Raw genomic sequence first — 26,877 nt, 5'->3', positions numbered from 1 at the left:
TTTATCCTCTCTGAGCGGAAACTGTACTGTGTGCTCTGCTTTACATGAATCGGCTAATCCAGAATGAACAAAGCCTACCCGAAGGCTGACAGTCTTATTGGGGTTCAGCTGAGACGAAAGGGATTCAAATTCAAGGCTTTCACGACTTGGCGGAGAGAAAGCATCCGACAGAGACAGACAGCCTTCAGTCGGGCTCTCTTCCCCTCCCGGGTTTTTGTGCATAGTGTTCTGGTAACGGACTACACCATCCTCGTTATGAGTGGCTTGTTGTAAGGCTAGATGGCTAGAAGTGCTTGGATTATAACGGTCAATGTGTCTGACATCTTTTTATCGTGGAAGGACCATTCACAGAGGGAAGGGGGGCGCTGAAGCTACTCTCTCAGTCTCATGCAACCCTGCCCCGTGACTTTTTAAGCTTTGTTTTTTTTTTTCTGCGATTAGGATTCCATTTTTAAAGCTACATTTATGACGTTCATTAAAAAGGACAAAGTCACTCAAATAAAATAACACAAGGAAAAAAAAAGTAATGGACATCACCAAAGTAACGACAGTGATAATAAGCTATTGTTTTTCAGTATGAAATCAGTTAGAAAATGATAATCCAGTAAAACATTAACAACAGGTTAAGTGTGTATATTACAGATCGAGACTCGGGGGGGCCAATCTAAAAAGGGGGGGGGGGGAGAGAGGAAAGCCAGCCTGTAACAGTTAATAAGTTATTAAATGAGCTTCTGCTGGGAACCTTGTCAGAGGGAAAACACCAGTTATTACAATAAAAAAAAGCTCCTGAACTGAATTTGATACATCATCTCGTGCTGATAAAACTTAATTGAATCCTACAGATCAGCTTGGTTTTATTTCATATTACACAATTGCCACAGCAGTCGAATGTAATATTCAAGTGGTTAAGAGCTTTCTCTCGCTCACGTGCACTGATGAAGACGGTATTAGCAGCTTATTACATTGCTTGAAGAGACATATTAATACGGCTGGATGATGCACCTTATGCACCACTATCAGTCGGCCCCTCCCCTTGAACACCCGCCCCTGGCCCTTAGTGTGCAGATACACACACCCGCACACGAACACACACACTTAGGTGGGCTTGGCCACAGGTCTAGTCTAGCAGGGAGGGCTCAGCAGGGCGGATAATGGTGGGTCGGTGAGAAGGAGCGCCTGGGGGTCTTCGGCTGCAATGAGGAGAGAAAATAGAGGAGTGAAACGTGGGACAGTGGAGAAACCAAAACAACCCGACAGAGAGATAAAGGGAGCGTGAGAGAGAAAAAAATATGAGTGAGAGGAGAATGAATGCCAAGAAAAAAATGTTAAACTGGTGGGATGACTGGTGAAAAACGACAAAGGACTCCTGTGACTCTTGAAAACAGAGGATGATGAGATGTTAATGATAAAACATTGTAATTAAAGTGCAAAAAAAAAAAAAATTACTTAATAGACACACACGGTAAAGGTCATCACATCATTACAGAAAGTCGTACCTGGGTACACCGGGTGGGACACGGGCTGGCCGGGAGGGGACCAGAGGGGCTGCACCGAAGGGGTCCAGGTTGCTGTTGTAGGCGTTGATGGGTGGGCCAGGGCGAGAGGGGATTGGTGGTGCACCAAAGGCGGGGGAGGGGTTGAGTGGAGCTCCAAAGGCAGGGGTAGGGTTCATGGGTGGTCCTGGTGTTGTGCCCCGAACAGCGGGTGGACGGCTGGGGGGCGGGGCTGCTGCAGGAGGCGGCCTGCGCTGAGGGGTTGGGCTGAGAGAAGGATATGATCAAATTAAACTGGCGTTCTAATAACAACACCTAAAGTTACCTTAGCTAAACCGAGCTGTTTGAAGCACTGACTATTACGTGCATCTATTATTTCATTCAATACCATATTCTGCAGCTGTTACAACCAAATGTTAGTTATCCCTGATCACCTGACGTCTGGGATCCAGTTGCTATTTACGGGCGGCGGTACCGGGGTGGAGATGGTATTGGCGCTGATGTCACCAATAATGTGCAGTGCCTCCTTGAGTGCGTGATACATGCGCAGCATTTCGTCTCTTCGCTGGGCCTGGTCAGCCGACTCCTCCATGAGGCTGTTCTGGTCCCCAGATGAGTAGAGGTAGGCCAGCAGCTCAGAGTGGATGAAATCCTTTGCCTGAATGGAAGTTAAGATTATTAAAACACAGTTTTGGTGGCAAATTGCAGCGATTAACACTGAGAATTTTAGGACTTGGTGCAGCAGTAGGCAGCAGTGAAATGATTAGAAGGCTCAAGGAGTGAAATGCTAAGTTAAGAAAAGAGGCGACTATTCAACCACAAAACTATTGTCGACTGGAATTATTTGATCTTTAAACAAAAGAAAATCTTTGTAAAGGAGCTGTACAGTGGTGTAAGTGTTTGTTTTGTGTGTGTGTGTGTGTGTGTGTGTGTGTGTGTGTGTGTGTGTGTGTGTGTGTGTGTGTGTAGCTGCTGGCTTGCTGGAAGCCATCAAGTGAGCTCACTAGAATAATAAAACCTAATAAAAAGGAACAGCGAAACAAGTCACAGTGAGCATGCATCATAAATTTTGTTAATGAGTGTCTTCAAGTTTATGACCTCGTGCTAACATGAAATACACGACCACTGTCGCTACTAAAATGAACAAGAAAACTCAACACCATTCTGCAGAGCTCTGTGCTGCAAAGATATTTAGACCTCATTAAAGAGCTCAGATCACAGGTTTATCAAGTGCAAACGCTTCCAAAAAACATGCCGAATTACTGATTACAATTACATTTGACTATTGTGGCGAAGCACACACACCTTCTTTTTCTGCAAATTCTCCACAAGTGAGATACAGTGCACAGTGCTGAGGTAACAGACTCAGACAGTCTGTTCATTTTAAGTCAGTTTCCGAACCTGCAGGCACTCTGTCTGTTCGTGTCTGCTGTTTAAGACTGGTGGACTCACATTGTTGATCATGAGATGCATGATGGTCTTGGGCATGAGGTCTCTGATGGATTTGTTGATGATGCCGATGTACGAATCCACCAGGTTGCGGATGGTTTCCACCTGCCGCTCCAACTGAGGGTCCATGGAGAACGTGTCTGCAGGGGCCGCCTCTTCATTCTCCGTCTAACAACAGCACACACGCACAAAAAGATGCTGTATACTTCTATCATAAACACATCTTCATAGCTGCTCTCTGTAGAAGGAGCTATGATGACACAAATTTATGGCTTTTGTTGAAACAGAAAGCACCACCCACCCACTCACCCACCCACATACTGTACCTGGTCCTTCTCCGGATAAACTCCTGCCCTGAGGAAGGATGCTTTCCAGCTGTCCACATCCTCTTGAGAATCACAGGCCAGTTCTATTTGGCGAAGATCCTTGTACACGTTCCTGTACAGATAAACAAAAGACAAACACATGTGCTTGTGAGAGCGTAGGCCTACACAGTACACAAGGCCATGCAATGCGCACCAAAACTCAAAGATAAGGCACGTGCATTCACAGTCGTCAACTCAACAACCCTGACCTCTGTTCGGTGTTGAAGATTGCGAAGATGTGCTTTGTAGACATAAAGCCCTTCTCAACATCTCTGAGCTTCAGGTTATCGAGTGGCAGCATGTACTTCTTTTCTTTCTCCTAGCACGAGAAAGACAGAAGAAACGTGTATTTCCAACTGCATAGACCTGGAATATACAACGGAAAATAGTTATATTTTCAGAAATTGAGCAATTGTATATATTTTGGTAATGGAGAAGAAAACAGAGGACAGCAGTGCTGACGCTTCTCCACCAATGAGCAGACATGATGGAATGCATTTCCTCTGCGTGGACCACCACCGGGCTGGTGAGATGAGAAATGCATGATGAGGGAGAGGAGGAGGAGAGGAAGAAAAGGAGGAGCGTGAAGGAGCTCTGGGGGGATGGGGTGCCAGCTTTCACTGCTGAGCAGAGACATCTGGAAGCATTTACGTCTGCACTAACACAGAGAGCGGCGCAGGCCCAACAGTTACATCACTCAGAGTTCCACACAATCCCCCGCCCCTACTACACACACACACACACACACACACACACACACACACACACACACACACACACACACACACACACACGCACACACACGCACACACACACGCACACACAAGGCCAGATACTTAACTGCACGTGCAAAGACAAACAAACATACACGAGCGTGAGCGAATTGAACAAACATAAATCATTGGCTTTGGGTGTGTGCAAAAACATGCGCTCGTACAGATACAACCAACTGCCCAAACCCTAAAAGATACAGGACGACTAATGGACAAGCGCCTACACACATGCACACTTGTACACACACAATCACACCCCCCCCTCCGGCCCCCGTAACCCAGTACGATTTCCTGCAAATTCCAAAGTCAGATCCCGGCTGGAACATTTCAGCCCGCCTGCCACGTCAGTTTGCCTCCACCATCCTCCCTCTCTCATTCTCTTTCTTTTCGCTTCTCTGCGTTTTCGCAAAAGGCGACCGACGTGAAAACGCACCATTTCCAGCTGGTGTCCGGGCACACTGAAGCCACTGGACTGGAGTTCATCTTTAGCAGTGAAGTGGTATCTGTAAGGGGTCTTTTTATTTCGCTGGAAGAATGGATACGACTAAGGCCTTGGGAGGAAGATCAAGCGGTGAGTAAGGCGATTAAAATGCTTTCTATGTGCTTAATATCACCACAGACAAACGCTCAATGTACAGCAGTTAAACCAGTTTTTTGAATTAAGTCTAAAATCAAATGATCTTAAAAAAAGATCATTTGATTTTAGATCATGCAAACGTTATACTCAGTATATCGACATGTCCCTTGTACTGAATATTACTCTTCAAGTCCTTGAATGAAACCTTTGAACGGATCTATAATATAAATAAACTGTAGAGCAGCAACTGTGGAGTGTCCGCTTACTGTAGTTATTTAGCTAAGAGGGAATGCATGTTCAACCGTGTATAGATTTATTTACTTGAATCAGTTAATAAGATGAAAAGTCTTGTGGTGTTTCGTCAGCATGGGTCATGATAAATCTGGCTTTTCCATGTATGTGGCTTTTTCATTTGTGCAGTTTTTTCACTGAGGTAATGTTTACTCTGTGTCCTCTGTCCTAGGTCAGCGACCTGCAGCCGCAATGACCTCGGAGTCCTTCCTCCTATCAGAGCCCTCCTCACCCCCCCGCCTGCCCAGTGTTCAGACTACCTGTTCATCAGGCTACAGCTGAACAGTAGTCTGCACATTGGTTAGGCTGGGCTGGGACGCACACACCTCCAGCCACCGTGGGTGATGACACCAAATCTCCATTTGGGATAGTTTATCCCGACAGCGCCAAATTCAGCATCTTCATCTTTATGCATTCCTGTGGTGCTGTGTCATCTTATCTTAGCTAGCCATAACCCTGTGTGTCCAGGGAAAAACAGAATTGGAACAGAAACCCCTCTCACCTCCTCATCTTTGTACCAGGACAGGGACTCAGCGGTTAGGACAAACCAGTACTCCTTGGAGCCTCCCTTCATGATGCTGATGTTGATGGTTAGCCAGCCTTTCCTGATCACCTGCACAGCGAGAAGATGTGGGAGAGAGAAAAGGGTGGTAGGGAGAGAGGGGTACCAGGAGGATGGAGGAAAACAGCTTTGTCAATCAGGCTTATGCACTGGTGACATGAGGGTCCTGTAAGTGTTGCACCATTAATACTGGTATGTGACTGACATTCATAATAAAATCTTACCTGCTTACCTGCTAGGTCCCTGTACATTTGGTTGTCTTTATTTTTTTATGTTGATATTCAACATTTTTGTGTCTGTGAGTGTAATAATACTTCAGAATAGAAGCACAGATTAAATATGAAACTTACTGAGTAAAGAGCATCAAGTGAGCAAAGGACAGTAATGTGTAGTGTGTGTACCATGGATAAATGTAAATAAAAGCATCAAAAGGTTGAAAATACTGAAAATAGATGTAGTGCTTGATCTTATTCACTCAACAGAAAAGAAATCCTTAAACCAACAAACAGGACCAGATGGTGTCCAGACCATACTAGTCCTGACACACAGTCAAAGACCAAAGGTCGACGGCGGTATGTTAGTGTCAGCAGGTCAGTAGAAACTGGACTATGTACTTGTAGTTAAAGAAAAGCAGGGTTAGTGGGGTTAACTGGACTAGGATATATGGGGGGTATGGGGAGAAGTGAGTGCAAGAGATGGGTAAAGGAGGAGAAAACGACAATGATAAAGTCTGGTTTGCTGATTTAGCAAAGTTCGTTGAGGGACAGACGTCTAAACAGCAAAAAAATCTGAAGTGGAGGGATGGAGAGGGAGGAAATGCATCACACTGAGAGGCTGAGTCGAGTGAATCACTGAGGAAAAGAAGCCATGCATTTTGAAGACGCTTTCTTTCCATCTTTTTCAAATAGACTACCATGCAATTCAAGTACAATGTGGGAAACTGCAAAAAGTGCGCTCTTGTGCTAAGGAAAGCTAAGTGGAAATGTCTATTCCAAAGTCTGGTTTGGACCTCTCTCCTGCACTCCCTCTCCATCCAGCAGAGGACTGGAGTGAGTTATGGAAAAAAAAAAAAAAAAAAAAAAGGTTCATTAGCTCCAAAGTGCCAACATAAACATTGGAGAGGAGGCAATTACATAGGAGCTAAACTGGTAGTTTGCCTTGGCGAGGAAATAAAAAGCAAAAAATCTGAAACAAGGAAATCCCCTGTGTTAAAGTCAGTTGGAAACGTTATAACCAAGTTGACGTTAAGAAAGCGGAATGATGAGATGTGAAGGTGTCACAGATGAGATGCAAGAAATGTTCGATCCATTCTTGCAAATGTAAGTGACACATGATTTTTTTTAGTGATTACAATGAAACATGCTGATTTCAATTTGTAACGACATGATGGAATAAAAGTAAAGAGATGTCAAAAAAGGAATTTTGATTTAATTTCTGAAATACATCCCAAAGCCACACCCAGTCACCATATTAAAAAACAGACCAGTTCGACCAGCCCTGAATACAGATATAACTAAAGACTTGGAGACAGGTGGGTTTTTTTTGTAGTAAAGTCAATTTGTAGTTCCAGTAGGAAAGTATTTCAACACGCACTAGAAATGAATGCAAAGAAAATATCAAAGAATGAAAAAGTTCACTGTATTCTGTGTTGCTGATTCGATCACTCCCCGCTCCCTCCCAGTTTTGTTCCCAGTGACGTTCAGGGTGATTCTCACAAGGCAAACTTTTGAGTCACCCTGCATGAGGCAGCAGCAGAGGTATAAACCTGAAGACGTGAGAACTGACGCCGTCCACGGTCAGAGGTGGAAGGTCTGTCCGCTCTTTCTCTGTGCGCCACAATCGGTTGTGGGAGAGTTCACATCTCGTAAAATATTTGGTGCACAAAGGGTAAAATGTTAGTAGCAACCCAGATGTGTACAATTAAAAAGACAATTACTGTCTTGTTAAAATGAAACCAAGAATTAAGAGAGCAAACCTGCCCTGTATTACTGTGAAGACAGTTCCAAATTATTGGTAACTGCGTGCTACTCTCAGAGGTGTAATTGATCAGTTTGATCAGTCTTAAGACTCTACCTTCTCCTCGTGGACCTCTCCCAGTCCGCCGAGCTGCAGAGGGGTAGAACAACCCGTTACGGTGAAATGTATTGACTGTTATCTCACAGCGGTTTGTCTTTTCCACCCTAACCATATTGGCTGACCTGTGTGTGATGGCCTCAGTTCTTCTGCATGGCCTACCCCTGCTGCCCCTGCCAGGGTGTGGTTTAAATCTGTGGGGTACTTACCAGAATCTCACCCTGCAGTAACAGGAAGGGGAGGGGAAATTAAAGCAAAGGTGGGGCAGTATAAAATCATAGCAAAAAGTATGAGACAGCAAGCAAGCAAAGATGAGGGAAAGATAAAAGATGGCAAGCGGACAGTTGGAAGGAGAGAGGGGGAATCAAGAAGTGAGAGAGACGGAATGAAAACGTTCAAGAGGAGGTTGAAAGGAAGAGGGTGAAATGGAGGGAGGACGGGGGGAAGGGAGCAAAAAGATGAGGAAACAGAAAGGAAGAAACCACGAGACAACCACAGGCACATGAAGAGAGGCAGGAGAGAGAGAGAGAGAGAGAGAGAGAGAGAGAGAGAGAGAGAGAGAGAGAGAGAGAGAGAGAGAGAGGGGGAGGGAGAGAGAGAGACAGAGCAAGAGAGTTACATGCAATTAGAATTACTTCAAGTATACCACAATTTGGTTATGTCATATTTGTTGCTCAGTCGATAGGGGTGGGCTCCATGCACATTCTGAATTTCAATACAAAAGATGCTTGCGATGTTAATGGGAAGGCAACAAAACAACCGTCGTAATTCTGTGATTAACTGTTGCTTTGCAGCAGAACAACATGCCTGGGTCACATGCAAACAGCAATTAATAGTAGCCGTGGAAACAAATGCTTGTTTCAGAAAAGCAGGGAAGCAGGGTCTTCTTCACGTTCGCTAAGGCCACTTTCCCCTCACTCAAACTGCAATCTCTAAAGCTGATTAGCAGGGTTATAATGTGTTTCGGGATCTTACAGACACACATTGAAATACAACATATTCAGTGAAATATCAGTCTGAATAGAACAGAAAAGGAAAACAACATTTTGGACAAAGACCAGCCGCTTCAATATGAGGATTAAGAAAGACTGGGACTGGGTACAGTCAGTAGTTAAAGTGATGTACAGTACAGCGGAGGTATCTTTGCTAGTTAGATGGGTCAGGACAGATTACGGGCTCTGGGCTAAGTCATTGCTAGGGTGAGGCATAAAATGGCTGATTAATCAACTGGTAATGGGAGGTGTCATTCAAGGGAGACTGAATCTGGGATTAGTGGAAAGGCCGGAGCTGCGTGGTGAAACGTACCTGGTTGGGTATGGCCCTCTTCTTGTTTGCAGCTGTGTTCCTCTGCTGGGCGCTGTCATTACACAAAGAGGGGCAGAAGAGATCGTAAATATTGAGACTATAAACACTTAACAGCCAAGTCCTGTTATTTCCAATATGAAGAGTCATACATTTTATCGGCTTTAGTCTTTTATGTGAATCAGCTGCCTGGTTTTGGTGTTATCGTCGCTAACATCATACTACTACGCACATACATGAAGGTGAAAGTGGGTTTTGGAGGAATTTGGAGAAAATGGAGGGTCAAGCTGTCTCTCACACACATACTGCTCACACAATCCTACATCCTTTCTGTTCGCCCACCTGTTGTTGCTGTACCCTGGGGTGCTACCATCATCCAGCCTTCTGTAGTCAAGACTGAAAGTGATGTCATGAGAACCGTTAAACAGCCCTAGCTGACCTCTGACACATTACAGCAATCCACTTGCCATGCAGAGGCTGGGCATAAACCCTCACACACACGGGGGACGGGGGGGGCTTGCTTTGTTACTCGGTCAATGGCAGAACCCACACAGAGTAGGAGAGCTTCACTCGACTGCATGCTACTGGAACTGCTGCACAGGGGACTACATGTATTTAACCATGAGCTCTGAGCCGCTTAGAGATATACATCACAAAAACCCTCGCCCCAAAAAAACCACTGAGCGCCTTGCAGTGTGCAAATGAGTTTCCAGTGCACAGCAGCAGCTACAAGTGAAAGCAGTAACACATTAACAGCGCTCTCTACAGTAAGCATTCTTTCTCATGAGTCAAACAGCCTGTGGCAGACTGCCTGTCTGTCAGTCAATCAAGCATGCTTGATTGACTTTGTCTGAAGGGGGAGTAGCATTGATGCATGCAGGGGGAGGGGGGGTAGGTGAGCAACTAATGCGGCCTTTATCATCGCCTCACCCACGGGGAGACACATGCTCTGATGTGGCAGGTTCACTAATTGGCATGCTACATCACACTGATGCACCGCAGCATACAACATGTGGCTAATTATAAGCAACACTTTGATTCAGTAGAAGTGCAGTGGTGGTGATTCTGTTAGCTTCCTGAAACAGCAGCTGGGTTCCACGTGTATTGATGGCTGAGAGTTACAGGGTTGCACCTCCTGTCCTTTATAAATCTACGGAATCACAAGTGCACCGCAGAAAAACAGGCAAGGTGTAGTTAATTGGGATCGCTACGCCTGTGCTGAGACAAGGGTCACCGGCAACAGGCTGTAAGTTGGACTAGACAAGGTGGGGAGGGGGGAGGGTACATACTTAGCAAAGCCAATGAAGTCCTCATGGTTGGTGTTGATGTAGGACAGCTCAATGTCAATCAGCAGCAGAACCTTAATTAAAGGCAGAAAATCATGATTAGATTGGAGAGGTCTCAATTAAACACCACTTGCCTTCCTATATTTCACACCTGTGAACTGAACAACCCCGACAGACATTACATCTAAAGCTAAATTTATGCATAGCTCTACCAATATAATAATGTATACCAATGTCAAGGGGACAGTACATATTTATTTTGTAAACTGCACATGTGGTGGAGTTGAGAATATGATTTCACTGCTACCAAACTTAAACTCTCATTACTCTTGGTTTGATACAGAGTTCATGTCATGTTTCAAAGGCTTCTCTACCCTTAAAACACTGAATTTCTGAAAACAACGCTTAAACTGAAGACAAAATGGTGTTAATCTAATGTTTTATTCACATCTTTGGAAGGAAGAAATACTACAGCTCAAGATTACATGAGACAGAAGTCACAGAGGTTCCATTTATGCCTTTCCCTCTAATGTCTTGGCCTCGTTGAGTGATCAAAGCTGGAAACAAACTGAATAAATTATACAATAACCACTTTTCTACTACGATTCGGAATGACACTTAGCTTTGATGTAATTATGAGAATGGATAAATAAAAGCACAAGTTGGAAAATATGTCTGTCACATTGACGGGAGATTGAGCACTCTACAATAGGCAGATATGAATCTGCCCAAAACAACTTGGTTTCATTTTAACTGATTTGATCAAACCATTGCTTGCAAAAAAGACCTGCAGAACTGAGGCCTAACAATGAAATTGATGCTATCAAACACATTTAAATGTCTTATTCAGTCTTCTCAAGTTTGCAAACCTTATCAGAAGAAGTTTATCAAATATTCTATTTAACAATTGATAATGCACAACTGGTGCTTAAGTTAGCATACGCGCAATATAAAGAAAACATTTTACACTCTGGTTATGCTGTGCTGGCAAGCACACAACTGGCTACATGTTATGCTGTCTATTTTGGCACATTATGCCCTAAAGAGGGAAAACCAATAGAACAGAAGACATGCTACTTTTATAATATCTCAAAATAAATATGTTTTTAAAAGATCTACATACCTTAACAATACAAATCAAACAAATAAAATAACGTCTGTCACTGTGTGGAACTAAATTTCAGCTTGACCTACATTTCATTTGAATGAAAGTGACATTGTGGGAGTTTCCAGCTGGTCCCGGACAAACCCAAGAAATTCTGCTCACATATTATCTGATTATGGACCCTGTTTTCCCATATTTTGTGTCCAAGTGACTAAAGGAGAAAACAAATTTTTTCAGTATTGAACAAAAGCGCTGCAGCCGGCAGCCATGAAACCGGCTGCAATGTAATCCCTGTGGGCATTTGTGCACCATCAGTGTACATCCACCATTTGTTTTTCCCCACTGACACTGAAACAGACTCCATTCACAGAAACAGTCATTTTATTAGTGTAAAATCACGTCACTGAAAAGTGTCTAAAAAATAAACGCAAGAAAACCTTTTTGGTTCATCTTTCCACTGCTCCAACAATGACCATCAACTCTGGACTGGTTGAAATAAACTCTTGGAAAGGCCTGATGTGTTTTTACTGCTCTCCATTGGAAAAAATGCAAAAGCAAAACCTATCTGACGCCTGGACGGGTCACACACAGCATGTTTTTCTGTCCTTATGTCGCAGCTGGAGGACCAGCAGATGCAGAGACGGACAATGCCAGATGACACACTATTACAGCTAACAGTAGGTGTTCATGGATCAGTGGCCAACTTCACCTTATGTTACATCTTTTCCCATTTCCCATACCCCATTTATACAATAATTTGGCAGATCTTGACATCTCAATATAATACTGGATTGTGAGGCACTGGTCCATTTAATTTACAACCTAGCAGCTCACCTGGTCCTTGGTTTTCCCTTCTCTTTCTCTGACATGGGTGGTGACAATCCTCTCAGTCTCCTCTCTCAGTCTGGGGTACGAACTGAGCTGAAAGGCAACACAAAACACAACTGCAGCACTGAACTGAGATACACACACGCGAACACACACATACACACACTTACATGTGAGCTTGAGCTTAGTAAGACTTACCAATACGTATCAGAGAGAAACACGAGTGAGAAGTGAGAATAAGTGTAGAACAAAGAAAAGGGAAAGAGGTAGTCAAGTGACATTTCAGTGTCACACATATCCAAACAACCACAAAGCAACAAACAGACTTTAAGTACACGGTGACTGTCTGCTCTGCAAGGTGATAAAGCCTGTACCATCAGCCAGGGATGACTTCATCAATAAATAATCAACAGTTTGCCACTGTATTAAGCAGCCATTTTTTAGAATATCAACGGATGAAAGCAATTTGAAGACATGTCAACAGACTGAAAATAGTCCTCTCCAGCTGATGGTAGAGTTTTAATAGTTCGTACTATTAATGAAGACTGGATGAGAAGGGAAAGTGACAGAATGGGGTGAGACAGAGGGGAAGGATGGCTGGGTTACTGTGTGCTATGCAGTCATGTCATGGTGCGCAGTGCCTTCCGCTGCCCACAAGATGGCAGAGGAGCACCGTTGCTATGGAAACGCTACCAGTCAAGCTGCCACTGCACCCGTGGGCTATTAGTATCATCTCGTCCCTGACATCACTCGCTTTCCGTCCGGTTCAGCGGAGAGCAGAGCGTCAGTCTGTCATGTGGGTCAGAGAGGCAGCATCGCCAGGCTCTGCGATGATTGACAGACCGGGCGGGGTCTGAGCAGGGAGAGAGGGAGGACGCGATGTGGAGGTGGGGGGTGGGGGGTGGGGGGGATGCTTTGATGAACTGATGCTGAGGTCAAACAGCATGTGGGAACTGACTTGTGGAAGCTGTGCTTAAAATTTCAGACGTGGTTTGGAAGTCAATGCTCAGACTGAATGATATGGAGACTTTGGGAGGGAAGTAGGGGTGGGACAATAGACACATCTGAAGCAGTGGGCATGGATGGTGTAGTAGCAAGGGTGGGGGTGGGGCTGATTTCACTGGGGTGACCATTATACTGGGATGACAGAGATAGATCAGAATCCCTTCTCTTTTCATGCCATCATCCCAGCAGGTGTGTCCCTGGTTACCTTAGCGGCACACTTCATGACGAGTGCGGTGAGCTCGGACACCACAAGGTCCACGCATTTGAGGCTGGGCTCTTTGAGTTTGAGGATCTGCTTTTTGACAATTGCCTCGAAGGCCAGGTCAGGGGTGAAGAGCCCCGTTCTGAAAGGTCATGGGGTCAGATTGCGTTTTGTTGCGGTGGTAGAGAGAGAGAGGGACAGGAAGAGATTAAGGAAAAAGAAAAAGAGGACAGCCAGGAAAAAGAAAGAGAAGAGAGGAAATAAAAAGAGAAAAGGCGTTTGTTTAGTTAGTCATTTCTGGTTGTCGACAGACAAATCAACCAGTGGAGAAGGACAAGCCACAGGTTTTTCACATCCTCTTTCCTGACAAGCCAGTTCCTCTAAAACTAGGTCAATACGGCAGAGTGAGAGACATGTCACCTCCGACTCACAGCCAAATTGCAATTTAAGACCACTTCATGTTTTTTCTGGCTATGTGCACTGAGCTGTGAAACCTGCAGCTTATCCAGGAGAGACCAGAGATGCTCAGAGAGTCCCTCAAACATCTCATATCCACGATGACACGTCACCCGTCACAACACTCCACAACACGACAGCACTGCCTGCACACGGGGCTAATCGGGCTGGGCTGGGCTGAGGGCAAACTGCACACAGTGTGTACTTTTTGAAATGCAATAACCAAACCGGTCAGCAGAGGCTTTTCTAGATATTGTCGTAAGCTGCTGGCTAATGTTCTGCGCCAGGGTACCCTCTGCCACACCCATGGCCACCCCTGCCCCGTGTCTCGGCTGGGTCGGGAGATGCTGGACACCTGCAGTACCTTGTTGGTGCACTGCCTGACTGTGTTGATGAGCTCCTGAATGACCAGATCGATACATTTGAGACAGGGTGTTTTCAGCTTAACGATCTGCTTTTTCACGATGGCCTCAAACGCCAGGTCTGGAGTGAACAGTCCCGTTCTGAGGATGCACAAAGAGACAGAGGCACAGCGACAGACAGATGGGACAGTTAACAGACATGAAGGCCAAAAAAAACAAAAACAAAAAAAACCCACAGATGATTAGGTACACACAAAGACAAACATGCGACTGAAGAGATCTGACGTCATGGACGAAGAGAATGAGACAGAAAACTAAGATACTGTCAGCCCCAACAGAGGGAGCAAAGATAAAGCTCCCACGGCCAGGTGTGAATGTGATTCAGCACACAACGACAAATGAGATGTGGAGCGTATCAGTGAAGAACACGCGACAACATCATCGCAGTGAACACACATGCGTGGAACCCAAAACCTCATGATAATTGAACGCTTCAGCAGAACGAGACAGAAAAGGAGTGTGTGGTGTTGCAGTGATGAGATAAGAGGACTGGAAAAACAGTGAGGGGAAAACTTAACAGAGGAAATACATTTCACATACAACAGGAAACACTTTTCTGAATTGGTGCCTTTAGTTTCTGAAGGCAAGGCTCGATTCTAAAAACTTGGATTACAGCATAATGACAGCTTTGACGAAAGAAGAAAAGCAAAGCAGTGGGTGTTTACACAGAAACAGAATACAGGTGTCTACTGAGCTCTGTGGGGTGCTACTTTGCGAGGCATGGCGGTTTTTTGTCTCAGCTCCACTTGCCTGACTCCGTGGACGTTCTTGATGGCGTGACTGATTTCCCGCCTCAGCTCCTTCTCGTCAAACACAATCTGGGGGACAGGGGAGAGGAGGAGCAGACACCTTCAAAAACCTTAATGCACTTCAATCATTGTGAAGACTCCTGCAGCCAAAACATACTACCAATAACACCCAATGTGTCGCTCCTCTTCACGGCACACTAACCTTGACCAGTTCAAATGGAAAGCGTTCATGGAAGATGCGGTTGATCTTGGCGCCGCCTGACAACTCATTGGTGTCCACCTGGTCCCCGGAGCCCTCAATGCACTTCTCAAAGTCCACGCCAAACTGCTGCACCATCCTGATAAGAGTCAAACACAAAGGATGTCAACTACAGCCAGAGCCTTCCTGGAGAGCCACTGCTAAAAAATACTGTTCCTTAATACCATTTCATCTGTGCAGTGATGCTACGGCTTAAAAATCGAGTTCAAGTAATTTTTATTTGAGGTCCCTCTGTTACATTAACCCACCTCATCTTAGCAGCACTGCCCTTTACTATAAAACGGTGAATGTGAGATGCTTCAGCACAGTTAACCTCAATACAAAGAATTGTTTTCTTTGCTTAATTAGAATGCTATTAATATCACAACCTCTAGGTACAAAATTAATACCATCGTGTTAAAGTAAGTGCAGGATAAATGACCATATAATACAAAAACATACATTTTACAAGTATTGTTCTCTACTGTTGAGACCACTGAGTCATAATATCTGATATATCTGCCCTCAGATGGACTTTCCATGTGTAGTGTGCATTCAATATGGCTGCCACAAGTTACACCACCTCTAAGCTGTCTACTGTAAATGCTACAAGTATACTGCACTGCTATGAAGAGCAATATCAGATGCACTCACTGCAACAAAGCCTTGGTCTTGCGCGTTGGGTCATCTGGACGGAAGTTCTTGTATTCCTCCACCTCCTTCTCCAGGGAGAGGAGCTGACTCTGCAGCTTACTGCGCAGACCAGGCAGGGTGTCCCTGATGTGGTTGGTCAATTGCTAGAGACAGACAGAGGTAGTGCGGATATTACAGAGAATCAATGGCATAGCAGAGAGGAAATAATATTTTACGGGTTAAAAACGAATAACTGATGGCAGACCTGGTTGAGTGCCTTTTGTAGATGTGGTGTTCCCATACGCTCTGCCATATGTCTATAGGCAGGGTGGGAGAGGAAGAACTTCCTCTCTGCACCCAGAGCAGCGCGAATGTCCTTCTTCCCATCGATGTCTTTCTGGCTGCGGTTCACCACACCGATGTAGCCTGCGTGCAACAACACAAGAAGTCACTCTAGAGTCAAAAATAAAGCCTGTGAATGTTGATTTGAGTGACTGTGTGTGCATATGTCACCTCTACGCAGTGGCAGCAGTTTATTTTCAAGGATGTCCTTTGCATCCGTCCCTTCGTCCATCAGGTCCAGTTTTGTTATAACGCCAATGGTGCGCATACCTGCACAAAATTAGAAAGTGTAACTACATCGATTCAAACGGATTTATTCCCTCTGACCATCTGGTTTCCTACAACATGTCAACAAATGACTGACACGCACAACATTTATGGAAGTATTTTTGATCTTTTCTGAGCAGATGCCTGCAGCTAAACAGATTAGGCAGAGACTGAATGACTGACCAGATAGCAGTGGCAGATTAAATGAGGGGTAATGGCTATCATAAGACTCTGTCTAATGTGATTTTTATGTTTCATGGGGTAGCATAAGAAAAAGTGTTGCATTGTGTTCATAGCCCTGCTCTTTTAGGACTTTTCCACTGGCACATTTGGCCGCGCCAAGTAAAACCACAGCACGTTGGTTTGCATTTCCACTGCCAGCTTAAATGCGCCGAGTTGTGCCAAGTTGCACTCGAGATGGACCATCTCCAGAGTCGGACCAAAGCGTGCCAGACAAAGCGGATACTTCATCATCCGGTCTCTGTTTTTCAAGCCAGCGGTACATGCCAAACAACTTAAGTTTCTTATTTAGTAATGAATCATGTTTGTCCCGCCAGAGAAGGCAGCATTTGATTGCCTTTAATTTAGTGGATTTGGTGATCAGTTATTTGTGAATGCACCTGAACAGTGCCTAAAGAAGCTGGATACTGTATACATTTGTGCTTTTTTATTACTGGATGTGGAAATCTTGTCCACCACTGTACTCTGTATGCTACTACTTAATGACCATCTGTGTATGACTTTCACATTGTAGCTGGCTACCAGTGCAATAGTAAAGAGCACTGAAGAGGGCGCTGTTTTTAAACGTCATCATCACAAGAGTTAATGACACCTTTGAGCAGGTGAACACGAGATGCAAATCCCGTCTGCGCTGGTGGGACGCAGACAAGAGTCCAGCCCAGTCAGCACATGTGTGTGGAAAAGGGCTGTTAGACTTCTGAACTACTAAAAAGCGACATGCGTACCCTGTGGGTCCACCTCCTTGGCAATCTTCAGAGCATCCGAGTTGGCCAGGTCAGTGTTGGCAGGGGTGACGGCCAGGATCAGACAGCTCTCCTTGGTGATGAACTGCAGCAGCATGTCCCTGATCTGGTGCTCGATGTCTATGGGCTGGTCTCCAACGGCGACCTTCGTCATTCCCGGAAGGTCGATCAGGGTCAGGTTAAGCACTGAGGCACGTGGACAGAAGTGATAATGATGGGAAATGCAAATACTCAGGATACCTGAGTGCAGAATGCAGCTATACAGCAAAACAAGCCGACATATTTTATTATGATAAAATAAAGAGCACAGTCAAGACCTGCTCAATGTGAAAAGTGCCAAGAGGTAACTTCTGTTATGACTTGTTGCTATATAAATTAAATGAACCTGACATATCTTACTAATGTATCACTCATTTATTGAAGCAATGTGTTTGCATAGCATTCATATTTGTTAACAAAGCAGGGTATCTAGTTTAATTGGAGACATCGCTGATTTGATAGCGCATTTGAATGGAAACCAAGGCCGTGATGGCGTGAGACACATAAATGTTTGTTTCTCAATGACAGTTTTGAGAAACCGCACGGCCCATTCATAGTGTTGTTACGATGTTCTTTTAAATGGTAAGCGAAGGATAATTACAGTCCTGTGTTGTTTAATGTGTCAACTTCATTTTCTACCCTTTTCATTAAAAACACCAACAGACATGAACACGATCCGTCTCAGTTGAACATGTAAAAAGGTGTTTGTGGTGGTGGGGGAGGCTGTCAGCTCGAGTCACTTGACAAGGCAGACTCTTGCTGTTGGAAATGTAGGTCTAATTTATTTTTTACTTCATAAAACACACACCCTCTGAGTTTCATTACTCACAAGTGTTAAGTTCCCGACAGAAATAAAAACGAAAATGTCAAATTTGACATTTGTGAATTCCCTGTGACATCGCCCGCAACGAGATGAATCGATGTCTGCGACAGCCGTTCAGTGACGGGGTAAAAACACATTAGAACATTAAAAAAAGTGTCTTAGCTTTTCAGTGTTTTACTGCAAACCACAAAAGGGGCAGATGTCAGCAGCAAAGAAAACTTTGACATGCTCTGCGCTTCGCATCTGGGGTGTACAATATGAATAAAATATTTCAAGACGGTATAAATAATATTATGATATATATGTTGTTATCTATGGATCTAGCCAAATGTGATGTGAATTAAATACATGATGTCAACCTACTGATTTGGTACAATATTATTACTCTAATTTAATACAACCAGAAATATTCAAATGATATTTCCTGATGGTTGACACATTTATATTGTCTCATTTTATATCTCGTCGTATAATGTGCAAATTTACTTTACATGGGCCAAATAGCACAGTGTGTTATGTATGTGTGCTTTACCGTGTGGGGAGTAAACCCTCAGGTTAATCGGGATGGGAGAGATGCCTTTGTTGGAGCCTGTTATCCTGTCGGTCTCTGCCTCGATTTCCGACCGCACTTCATCGAAGTCCACAAACTTCTTCCCTTTGCAGTGTAGGAATTCAGCATATTCTACACACGGGGTCAAAGGGACGCACACGAGGGGAGGGTGGAGGGAGGGAAAAGGATAAAGAAAAAGAGGGAGCAGGGGAGACAGATAAGGAGAGAATATCAAATTAAAGAGATGAAGGAAGCAAACCGCAGACAGTGAGCTTAGCTTGAGGCACTGTGACAGAGAGGCCATATGCATAGCAGCGATAAAAGGAGACGGGGATGTGGCTATGCACTGGAGCAGCACACTCACCTGCTTTATTGTTGACCAGCTGCAAAATGAGAGGTCTTCGGGTAACAATACCTGATCCACGTGGAAGAAAGTCCCTGAGTGAGAGAGATAGAGAAAAATAAATACCACAATTGTAGGTGGAAAAAAAGGGAAGAAAAAGAAGGAAATCAAAACAAGGGGGGACGATAAACACAGAAAGAGAGAGAGAAAAAAATAAAGGACGATGTTCAATTATTCATTATACTTAATGTCCATTTCCTCACAGCGTGACCTCTGGTAAATTGATGGGCATGGGGAAATTTCACGCCTCCAACTTGTCTCACAACAAATCAAATGTGACAGTCATCTTCTGTCATTATTAGAGCTTCACAGATCAGTTCACGCACACCCACTCTTGCCGTTGCTCTTGCTGTCATGGGGAAAACCAACCTATATTCTACACCTCAGTTCACTTTTAATTTGTGATTTTGAACAAGTCTCTCCTTACGAACAAAACCTGCAGGATGACAGAAGTCCACACGCGGTTAGAGAGGCTGTCTGTCCTGCTCCTCCTAAATCGTTTTCACCTTTGGCTGCTTAACCGTCTCAGCATCAACAGGCCACCAACAAAACATGCCACTCCATGTCATCGGCATCTTGAAGAGCTGATTTCCAACTTGAGGGGAAAGTTTGGAAAAATTGGAAAAGCTCCATGGAAATTCAGTTTGGATTTACCATCGCTTTTTTCATGAGGTCATTTTTTTTTGTTTGTTTTTTGTTCAATTGATGATGTCGCTGAACAATCAAACTGCTCCATTTACAACCTATTTAAAGGACAGGAAAGGCCCATGGTTTCAGCGGGCTACTGTCAGCTTTTGTGTGAGCCCAGACTGTGTCGATAAGAGAGATGTCCCCCATGATAACGCCTTAACCACACTAGCCTGCGCCTTGACTTTGTGCTGTGTGGACATTACAAACTTTATCATGACACTTAATGGTAGTGAACAACCCACAGTAAGTGCTACTGCCTATAGGAAGCATTGAGAGCTTTCTCACAGTTGGCTGTTTGTTCTTCTTAAAGTGACAGGGCACCTGAGGAATTTCTAACCACATAGCCAAAGTTGCTTAGTCAGCCCTCAGACTAGGCTCCTCCACCCAGTCTTCTGCACTCCCCTCCCAATTCTGAAGGCCCCTCTGCTGCTCTGCAAACATACTACATCTGGTGGCAATCACCAGCCTCAGTCCTGGAACGATCATAGCAGAACTGAGCATGTCACTAGCCCACATTCTCCTTTTCCTCCCTATTGCCAGACATACAGGCCTGAGGGGTCTATGGAGGTGCTCATGCTGCCTGCTGACTTCAGACTGGAAGCAATGTGTCAGCTGCAGAACAGGAGAAAAGAGAGGAGCTGCCACACTACATACTGCCCGCTCTTCCTAGACTGTAGTCCTGTGGTGAAACAGTGGGGAATGTTCTGGATGTTCCTTACATCAGCAAAAACCCACAGGTCTGTGGTTCAGCACTGGTGCTGTGTCATGCACATAATGTGGAGCATGCAGCCATTTGTCCACACGGCGGACAGTATAGAAAGCCCTGGATGAGGAACAGGAGCAAGGGAGGGAGGGAGTTTGAGTCAAAGAACAATGTGACTGTAGGCTGAGGGAAAAGATAAGCTAAACAGACTGGACACAGAAAATGGCAGCAAGATGCCACTGAGCTGAGAGGTCACAATAAGTGCACATGTGTGCAACTCTCAATTTTCAGCAGTCAAACACTTCCTCGTTCAGTCAACAAGTGGCCACTGGTCAAAGATTTGCACCAATACAATGAAGCAGCAATTGAGTTTAAAAGACACACAAAGAAAGTGTTTGATCAAAAAATGCTCTTGTGAAAAGACAAAACGCAAGTTCAGAATTTCAGACTTAAACCGGTCAGTCTTCATAGACAGAATGGGATAAATAGCGGTGGCATATTGAAAAGAAGCAAGAGGCCAGAATTACATTATTGATGCGCTGTAAATGATAGACGAAGCCGAGCAGATTGTGTATCATGTCATGCATTATGGATGGCCAAGCAAAGAGCATCAGTCTGTGAGCCTCCCTCCCTCTATAAAAAGAGAAAGCAAAAAGAGAGAGTAGGGCAGGGGGAGGATGGGAGAGCCAACTCCCCTCCCCCTGCCTGCCTGCCTGCCTGCCTGCCTGCCTGCCTGCCTGCCTGCCTGCCTGCCTGCCTGCCTGCCTGAATGCCTGAATGCCTGCCTGCCTGCCTGCCTGCCTGCCTGCCTGCCCCAACAGCCTCTGCCTCTTACAAACTGGCAGAGCAACCGCCACAGCTGATCCTGGTCTTCCTTGAGTCTACAGAGGCCTGGCAGAGCTCGTTTTCAAACATGGAAACCAGTGTGTGAAACTCTGAGGTCATTGTGCGCTCTCACGGGAGGGTGCAGTACACAAAAATGTGTTCGTGGTTTGGTGGGACTTATCCTGTAGGTCTCTGGTGTGGCAAGGAACGTATAATTATGGCTACCCGCATTCCCGCACCACAGTCTGTCACTGTGGGCACCATGAGGAATCACCAGGCAGCAAAGCCTTTTCAAGCACTACCGAAATCCAACTGCTTAGTGGAAAATCCCTTCGCTCTCTGTCACTTGGCTTTCTCACAAGGATGTCCACTGTGTCATACACAAGCATCCAGACTGCTGGACATTTCTGTTGAGATTTCTTTATATATTTATCCATGCCACCATCCTGGAGTAAATTGGCTGCTACGATTAGAAATGGTCGCAATGCATTTACCACCAACGCTCATCAAACAGGTTTTAATGATGCTAAAATGGTCATATTTTGGTAAAGTTGGCCGGGATTTAGAGCGAGGTTGACACATTTAATTTTGTATCAAAAAAAAGACAGTTTTCAAATTAAGATCTAGTATAGCTCTAAACTTTGGACAACTGCTCCACACTTTAAAAACTTGTTTCTCCGTCATCTACTTGCCACAGCTCTGATAACAACCTCCACCCAGGCCAGCTTGCAGTGCTAGATATGACGTCTTTAGTCTCCGCTGGGACAATCACATCACAACACAGCCAAAACAGGAGACACAGGCCTGATCATCATCTCGCAACTGAGATATAATTATGATCCAATAAGGCATGCATGAAATTGTTGACAGGCCAATAAAATAACTCAAATGAATGGAGAGAGGACATATGCTGGCTTTTCTCAGAACAGAACCATCCTGGACTAATTTCATAATGGACATTTGGACTCACAATAGAACTAGCACACTAATAACACTGATAATGGTTCCTTGATAAGTAAACCATGCAATTGAAGCAGCATGTGCAGTACCAAGGCCATGGCCTCACTGGAATGCAGCTATTATGGCTGTTATCAGTTACACCTGCATTATCTTCTTCTTTTAAGTCTCAAACACTCAATATTTGTTACCATTAATGTGCAGCAGATGCAAAGAGAACAACACATAGACAAACACTAAGGTTGGGCATTATGATGGTATATACTGCGCAATGCCCTTTCCATTGCAGAAGCCATCCTTTCTATCCCGTCTCTGCTATATATTTAGGGGAAGATCAAAAATCAGGGCTGGATTCCTGCATGATCTCACATGATCTTGCAGAACCAGCTGCCTCACAAGGTAAAGTAATTTGGGCGGCATGACCGCTTACCACATTCTCACGGGACGTGAGAGCAACACTTGGTGGCGGTAATGCATCTCTAAGCTGGTTTGCCAACTGCTGCAGAAGAAGAGTGACGAGAAAACATGGAGGAGGAGAGCGACATTATAAATATAGAGCAGGAGGCCTCCCCGTGAAGCCAAAATGAGGGAGAACAACTTCTTAGTAAAAGGGTGCAACTTCTGTTCTGTGTTCCAGGTTTTGACTGAATTTACAGGACAATTACTGTAACTTGATGGATACTGTTACCATGATACAAAATTACATGTACAGTGATAGAAAGTTTTGTCCATATCGCCCACCCCTAACACACATGCCTCTACCAAAAAAACAGAAACATTCACAAACACATGAGGTTGTTGAGCCAGAGTGATTCGATTAGCTTCTGTCCAGCAAAGAATGCAGACCAGCCACCCAATGTGATCTGGTCTCCAGTAACAAACTTAGAGCGAACAGAGGGCAAAATCACATCGACAAGATGTGTCAACACAGCGCAGTGAGAAATCTGGAACCCATCTGACCTGCCGGGGTTCAAAATCAGGACAGTGACAACTAAGAGACAGTAACTGCACAGCAATTATGGTCTAATTTCCTTTACTCTATCGGAGCCAGAAATGTAAAGCAGAAACTGAGCAAGGACAGACGTGCCTGTTATGTCAGCTTAACCTTTACCAGCTACAGAGCGTGAAGGAGTAAGTTAAGTCAATCGATTGTGACATCAGCATGGTCACACAGTCTATGATTTGAAAACTGTCTCTCAGCACTAAGTGACTCTATTTCTATTGTCTTTGGCACAAGACAAAGGAAAAGAGGAATTATTCTCATGCCTGGGGACTCAGGGATGAAGCCAGGCTTTCACACACGACATGCCAAGGAAAAACACCTCAGCCACCGGTGAAACCATAGAGCAACAATTACTGACAGCAACAGCACCTCTGCTCAGGATTCAAGTCAGCTGCAACCACAGGCGATTTACAAATACATTACTCTACAGCATGTGTAGTTTTGTTTAACATATGAATGGAAATTTTGATATTGGGTTTGCATATTGCCTGCTCCTGAGCTCAAACAAGCTCTTAGATCAACAATGAGTCACTTCAACATACGCACGCCTGTTTCTATAGTGATATGCAGCACCTCCCCAGGTGCTTTGCGACTGAAGTACGGCTCGACCTTGTAACTAGGTGTTTCACTTCTGCTGTTCCACCTTATCGGTCCTCAGGTTCATCTACACAGCAGCAACAGGCATAGAAAACAGCTGCTGTACGCTATCTTTCAGATAAACAGATAGTAAACACTAAAGTTCACCACTCATATACTTCATAAAAGCATGAGCATTTACGCGCGTCCGCCGTTGCATATCCGCAAGGTGCTTGGGTAACTTTCCAGGACGTGGATTTATGTTAGTCCTCTCAACAGCCGAAAGTGGAAGGCTTGTACACGCAGTGAAATTGAGGTCACCATGAAAAGTCTCATGTTAATTACAGCTGATATGTGGCAAGTGCTCTCACCGTGTAAAGTCCCACTCATCTGAATTAATGTGCACTGAGCGGTAGTCTAATCTGCATGTGTATTCTTGCCTGAGAGCAGTTACGACATGCTCTCGCCAGTGTGTTTATAACCAAAGGCCCGTCTGCATGCCATCTTCATAGCCAATGTACTATCTCCTCTGACTGGCCGGCCTGCATGAGTACGTTTGATTGTGTGATCTCTGTGTGGGTTGGGTTACACACACACACGCACACGCACACACTGAGTGTCTCTCAATGGGGTGGAAACCTGCTAAACAAGCTGCTATAGAACGAGGTTGTTTTGTTTCTTTATCTGCCGGGTGATCTCACTCACAGCTGATGTGGGAGAGGACAACAGGACCAGCCTGTCCAGGCGCACCGTAGTTTGACCTTCACATCATGGAGAATGGAGAAACAGCAAACCTATTTCCTTTATTTTCAGTTTTGTCAGAAACAATTACAAAAGAGGAAGATAGGAAAGGAAGTTGTGTCTGCTACAGACATGCGCTTGTGTTGTTTGAGAAATGGTCTGAATTTTGATGAAAGAGCACTTTGAGGTCAAAAGTGATGCATTATTTAAGAGGCACTGCAAAAATCCACATCTCTCAAGAAAAGAGGTGGCTAGATCGATCTGCCTCTACTGCTTTATTCCACTGGGATTCCCGATAACATGTACTCCCTAGTATGAAAGGATGATCGTACTGATTTCACAGCAATCTCTTATGTGACAAAATATACCTCCAATCAACAGCTGAGAGCTACAGACCAAATAACAATTACTGGTGAATGTAAAGCCTTTAGGACATTCTGGGTGTGGCACAGAAATGTTTACAGGTCTTAGTCATACTCAAAATATCCGGGCATAAAGAAAGAGCCTGATACAAAATACACTTAATGACAGCTTTAGAAGGCATAAATATTGTGCAAAGTATTGGAAATGATTGGAAATATTGGGAACATCGCAGTAAAGAACATACACTATCTGACTTTTCTATAAAACGCCGTTTGAAGTTTGCCTTATTCAAAGTCAGACACCCTACACTTGAGCTCTAAGTGCACAAAACTTTGTAAAAGCATTTTAAAAACAACTAGTTTTCCATGTACAAGGCGTATCTACAGGAACTTGTTTAACCTGCAGCCACTTTAAGGCAGGTTTACGAGTGCGTAACTCAAGTGCGTAACCGTCCGGTCTTGAGTTACGCACTCGTACACCTGACTTCACTGTGCGTTACGCCGTAACTCCATATTGACGTTACGCACAGGTTTGAGTAACTAGCGTATCTTACCTGCTGGACAAACACCGTTTGAGAATGTTAGACCATGCAAGAATCAGTGTAAACTATGAGATAATCGCAATGGGTAACTTAATTAATCACAATCACTCACCTGCCAACAAAATTTTCCAAGACTGAGCTTTTCCCAGCGCTCTGTCCGCCGACCACAGCAATCTGAGGAAGGTCTAAATTGCAACTCTGGCCGATGGAGCTGAAAGCGTCTTGAAGCTTGTTGATGAGGGGAATCAGGTCTTCCATGCCCCGGTTCCCCATGGCTTCGTTAGCTCTGAGAGCTCCTTCAACACAACGCAGACCAGAGACGAATGCTAGCGGCGCTAACTGTATAGATAACGTTAGCTTAGCAGCAAGGTGCTCTCGGGTTACTCTGAAGTGTTGACTTCCGCCGCTTCAAACAGCTCAGGCTTGTATTCACTCTTTGAACACTTGAGCGGTGACCGGCAATGCTACTCACACTAATATCATTTCGTGTTCTTTGAAGCGCATTAACTAAATACTCAATCAGTCGAAACGGACGGAAAACTCGCAAAACAAAACTTCCTCTACACAAACACCATCCGGTCAGGCTAGACGACATCCGATCGAAACCGGTGAGTTTAGACCCGCCTCTTGTCTGTAAAACTACGTAGTTTATTGGCTAATTTTGCTATCCCTCCGCCAAGCTGACATTCTGATTGGATATGTAAAAGGCGTGTTCGTCGCTCTAAACAAAGTTCTCATCCCTGATTGGTCAACGCGTTTGACAATTTCAACCGTTTCATGTCACATGTTCAATGCAACATGGCCGCTATCATAGAGTATGGAGCTGATACGAACACGTTAGAAAACAACCCAAACAACATGTCCTTAAAGAAAACGTTATCTTCAGCGTCTCCCCTCATTCTGCGAATTGTTGCTGAATGTCCGGTGACAAAAGCAAGAGCTTGTGATCTTATATTGCCACACTGCGCCGTCAGCACCCCGGTTTTCATGCCTGTCGGTACGCAGGGAACTCTGAAGGGAATCACTGTGGATCAGCTGGAAGGTCTTGGGTGTCAGATTTGTCTTGGAAACACGTACCACCTGGGCATGAGACCGGTACGCAATCTCAGGATTCATTTGACCTTGATAGTTGCTAACTAACTTCTCTTTTGTAAATGCATTTTCCCACTTCAACTTAACTGCCTACAGGGTCCTGATTTGATCGAGAAAGCCAATGGTTTACATGGGTTCATGAACTGGAAGAGAAATCTTTTAACTGTGAG

General features: G+C 44.6%; 2 protein-coding genes across 8 annotated transcripts in view; one reads left to right on the top strand and one right to left on the bottom strand.

Moving 5' to 3' along the window:
* Positions 1-416: 416 nt before the first annotated feature.
* dnm2a (dynamin 2a) lies at positions 417-26,196 on the bottom strand. Of its 5 annotated transcripts, XM_070981638.1 has the most exons (22): positions 25,728-26,023; positions 19,178-19,251; positions 18,796-18,945; positions 17,384-17,587; positions 16,323-16,421; positions 16,075-16,235; positions 15,831-15,973; positions 15,141-15,276; positions 14,940-15,007; positions 14,132-14,270; positions 12,111-12,197; positions 10,175-10,245; positions 9,228-9,281; positions 8,889-8,940; positions 7,584-7,616; positions 5,451-5,561; positions 3,517-3,626; positions 3,269-3,380; positions 2,946-3,110; positions 1,928-2,151; positions 1,497-1,760; positions 417-1,190 (listed from the first exon to the last, which is right to left on the bottom strand). In XM_070981638.1, exons 1-22 carry the CDS (start codon positions 25,886-25,888, stop codon positions 1,118-1,120), a joined length of 2,691 nt encoding a protein of 896 aa, XP_070837739.1. In that variant the 5' UTR covers positions 25,889-26,023; the 3' UTR covers positions 417-1,117. The 5 variants fall into 5 exon arrangements, with proteins under 5 accessions (XP_070837739.1, XP_070837734.1, XP_070837736.1 ...); XM_070981633.1 differs by lacking the exons at positions 7,584-7,616; positions 9,228-9,281; positions 14,132-14,270 and adding exons at positions 7,793-7,804; positions 13,315-13,453 and having other exon boundaries at positions 25,728-26,196; XM_070981635.1 differs by lacking the exons at positions 7,584-7,616; positions 9,228-9,281 and adding an exon at positions 7,793-7,804 and having other exon boundaries at positions 25,728-26,022.
* A 209-nt stretch (positions 26,197-26,405) lies between these two features.
* Positions 26,406-26,877, top strand: part of LOC139343816 (queuine tRNA-ribosyltransferase catalytic subunit 1) — a 41,744-nt gene continuing 41,272 nt past the window's right edge. For 2 of the 3 annotated variants that reach the window (XM_070981629.1, XM_070981631.1), the window contains exons 1-2: positions 26,406-26,710; positions 26,804-26,872. Coding sequence is in view for 1 of the 3 variants with exons in the window: in XM_070981632.1 (XP_070837733.1) it covers positions 26,414-26,710; positions 26,804-26,872 (366 nt within the window). In the remaining 2 variants the exon portion in view is untranslated. The remainder of the gene's footprint in view (positions 26,711-26,803; positions 26,873-26,877) is intronic. The other variant, XM_070981632.1, reaches the window with a different exon arrangement.

Source organism: Chaetodon trifascialis, chromosome 15, assembly GCF_039877785.1.
Source record: "Chaetodon trifascialis isolate fChaTrf1 chromosome 15, fChaTrf1.hap1, whole genome shotgun sequence".
NCBI classification, from domain to species: Eukaryota; Metazoa; Chordata; class Actinopteri; order Chaetodontiformes; family Chaetodontidae; genus Chaetodon; species Chaetodon trifascialis.
This window is presented reverse-complemented; position numbering and strand designations above follow the sequence as displayed.

Excerpts from the sequence above, each read along its gene's own strand:
- dnm2a (XM_070981638.1), bottom strand. The coding sequence starts at position 25,888 with ATGGGGAACCGGGGCATGGAAGACCTGATTCCCCTCATCAACAAGCTT. Across the intron at positions 12,198-14,131 it reads TCAGGCAGTGCACCAACAAG|CTCAGTTCGTACCCCAGACT; the intron begins GTACTGCAGGTG and ends GTTGCCTTTCAG. Across the intron at positions 8,941-9,227 it reads CCAGGGTACAGCAACAACAG|CGCCCAGCAGAGGAACACAG; the intron begins GTGGGCGAACAG and ends GTGTAATGACAG.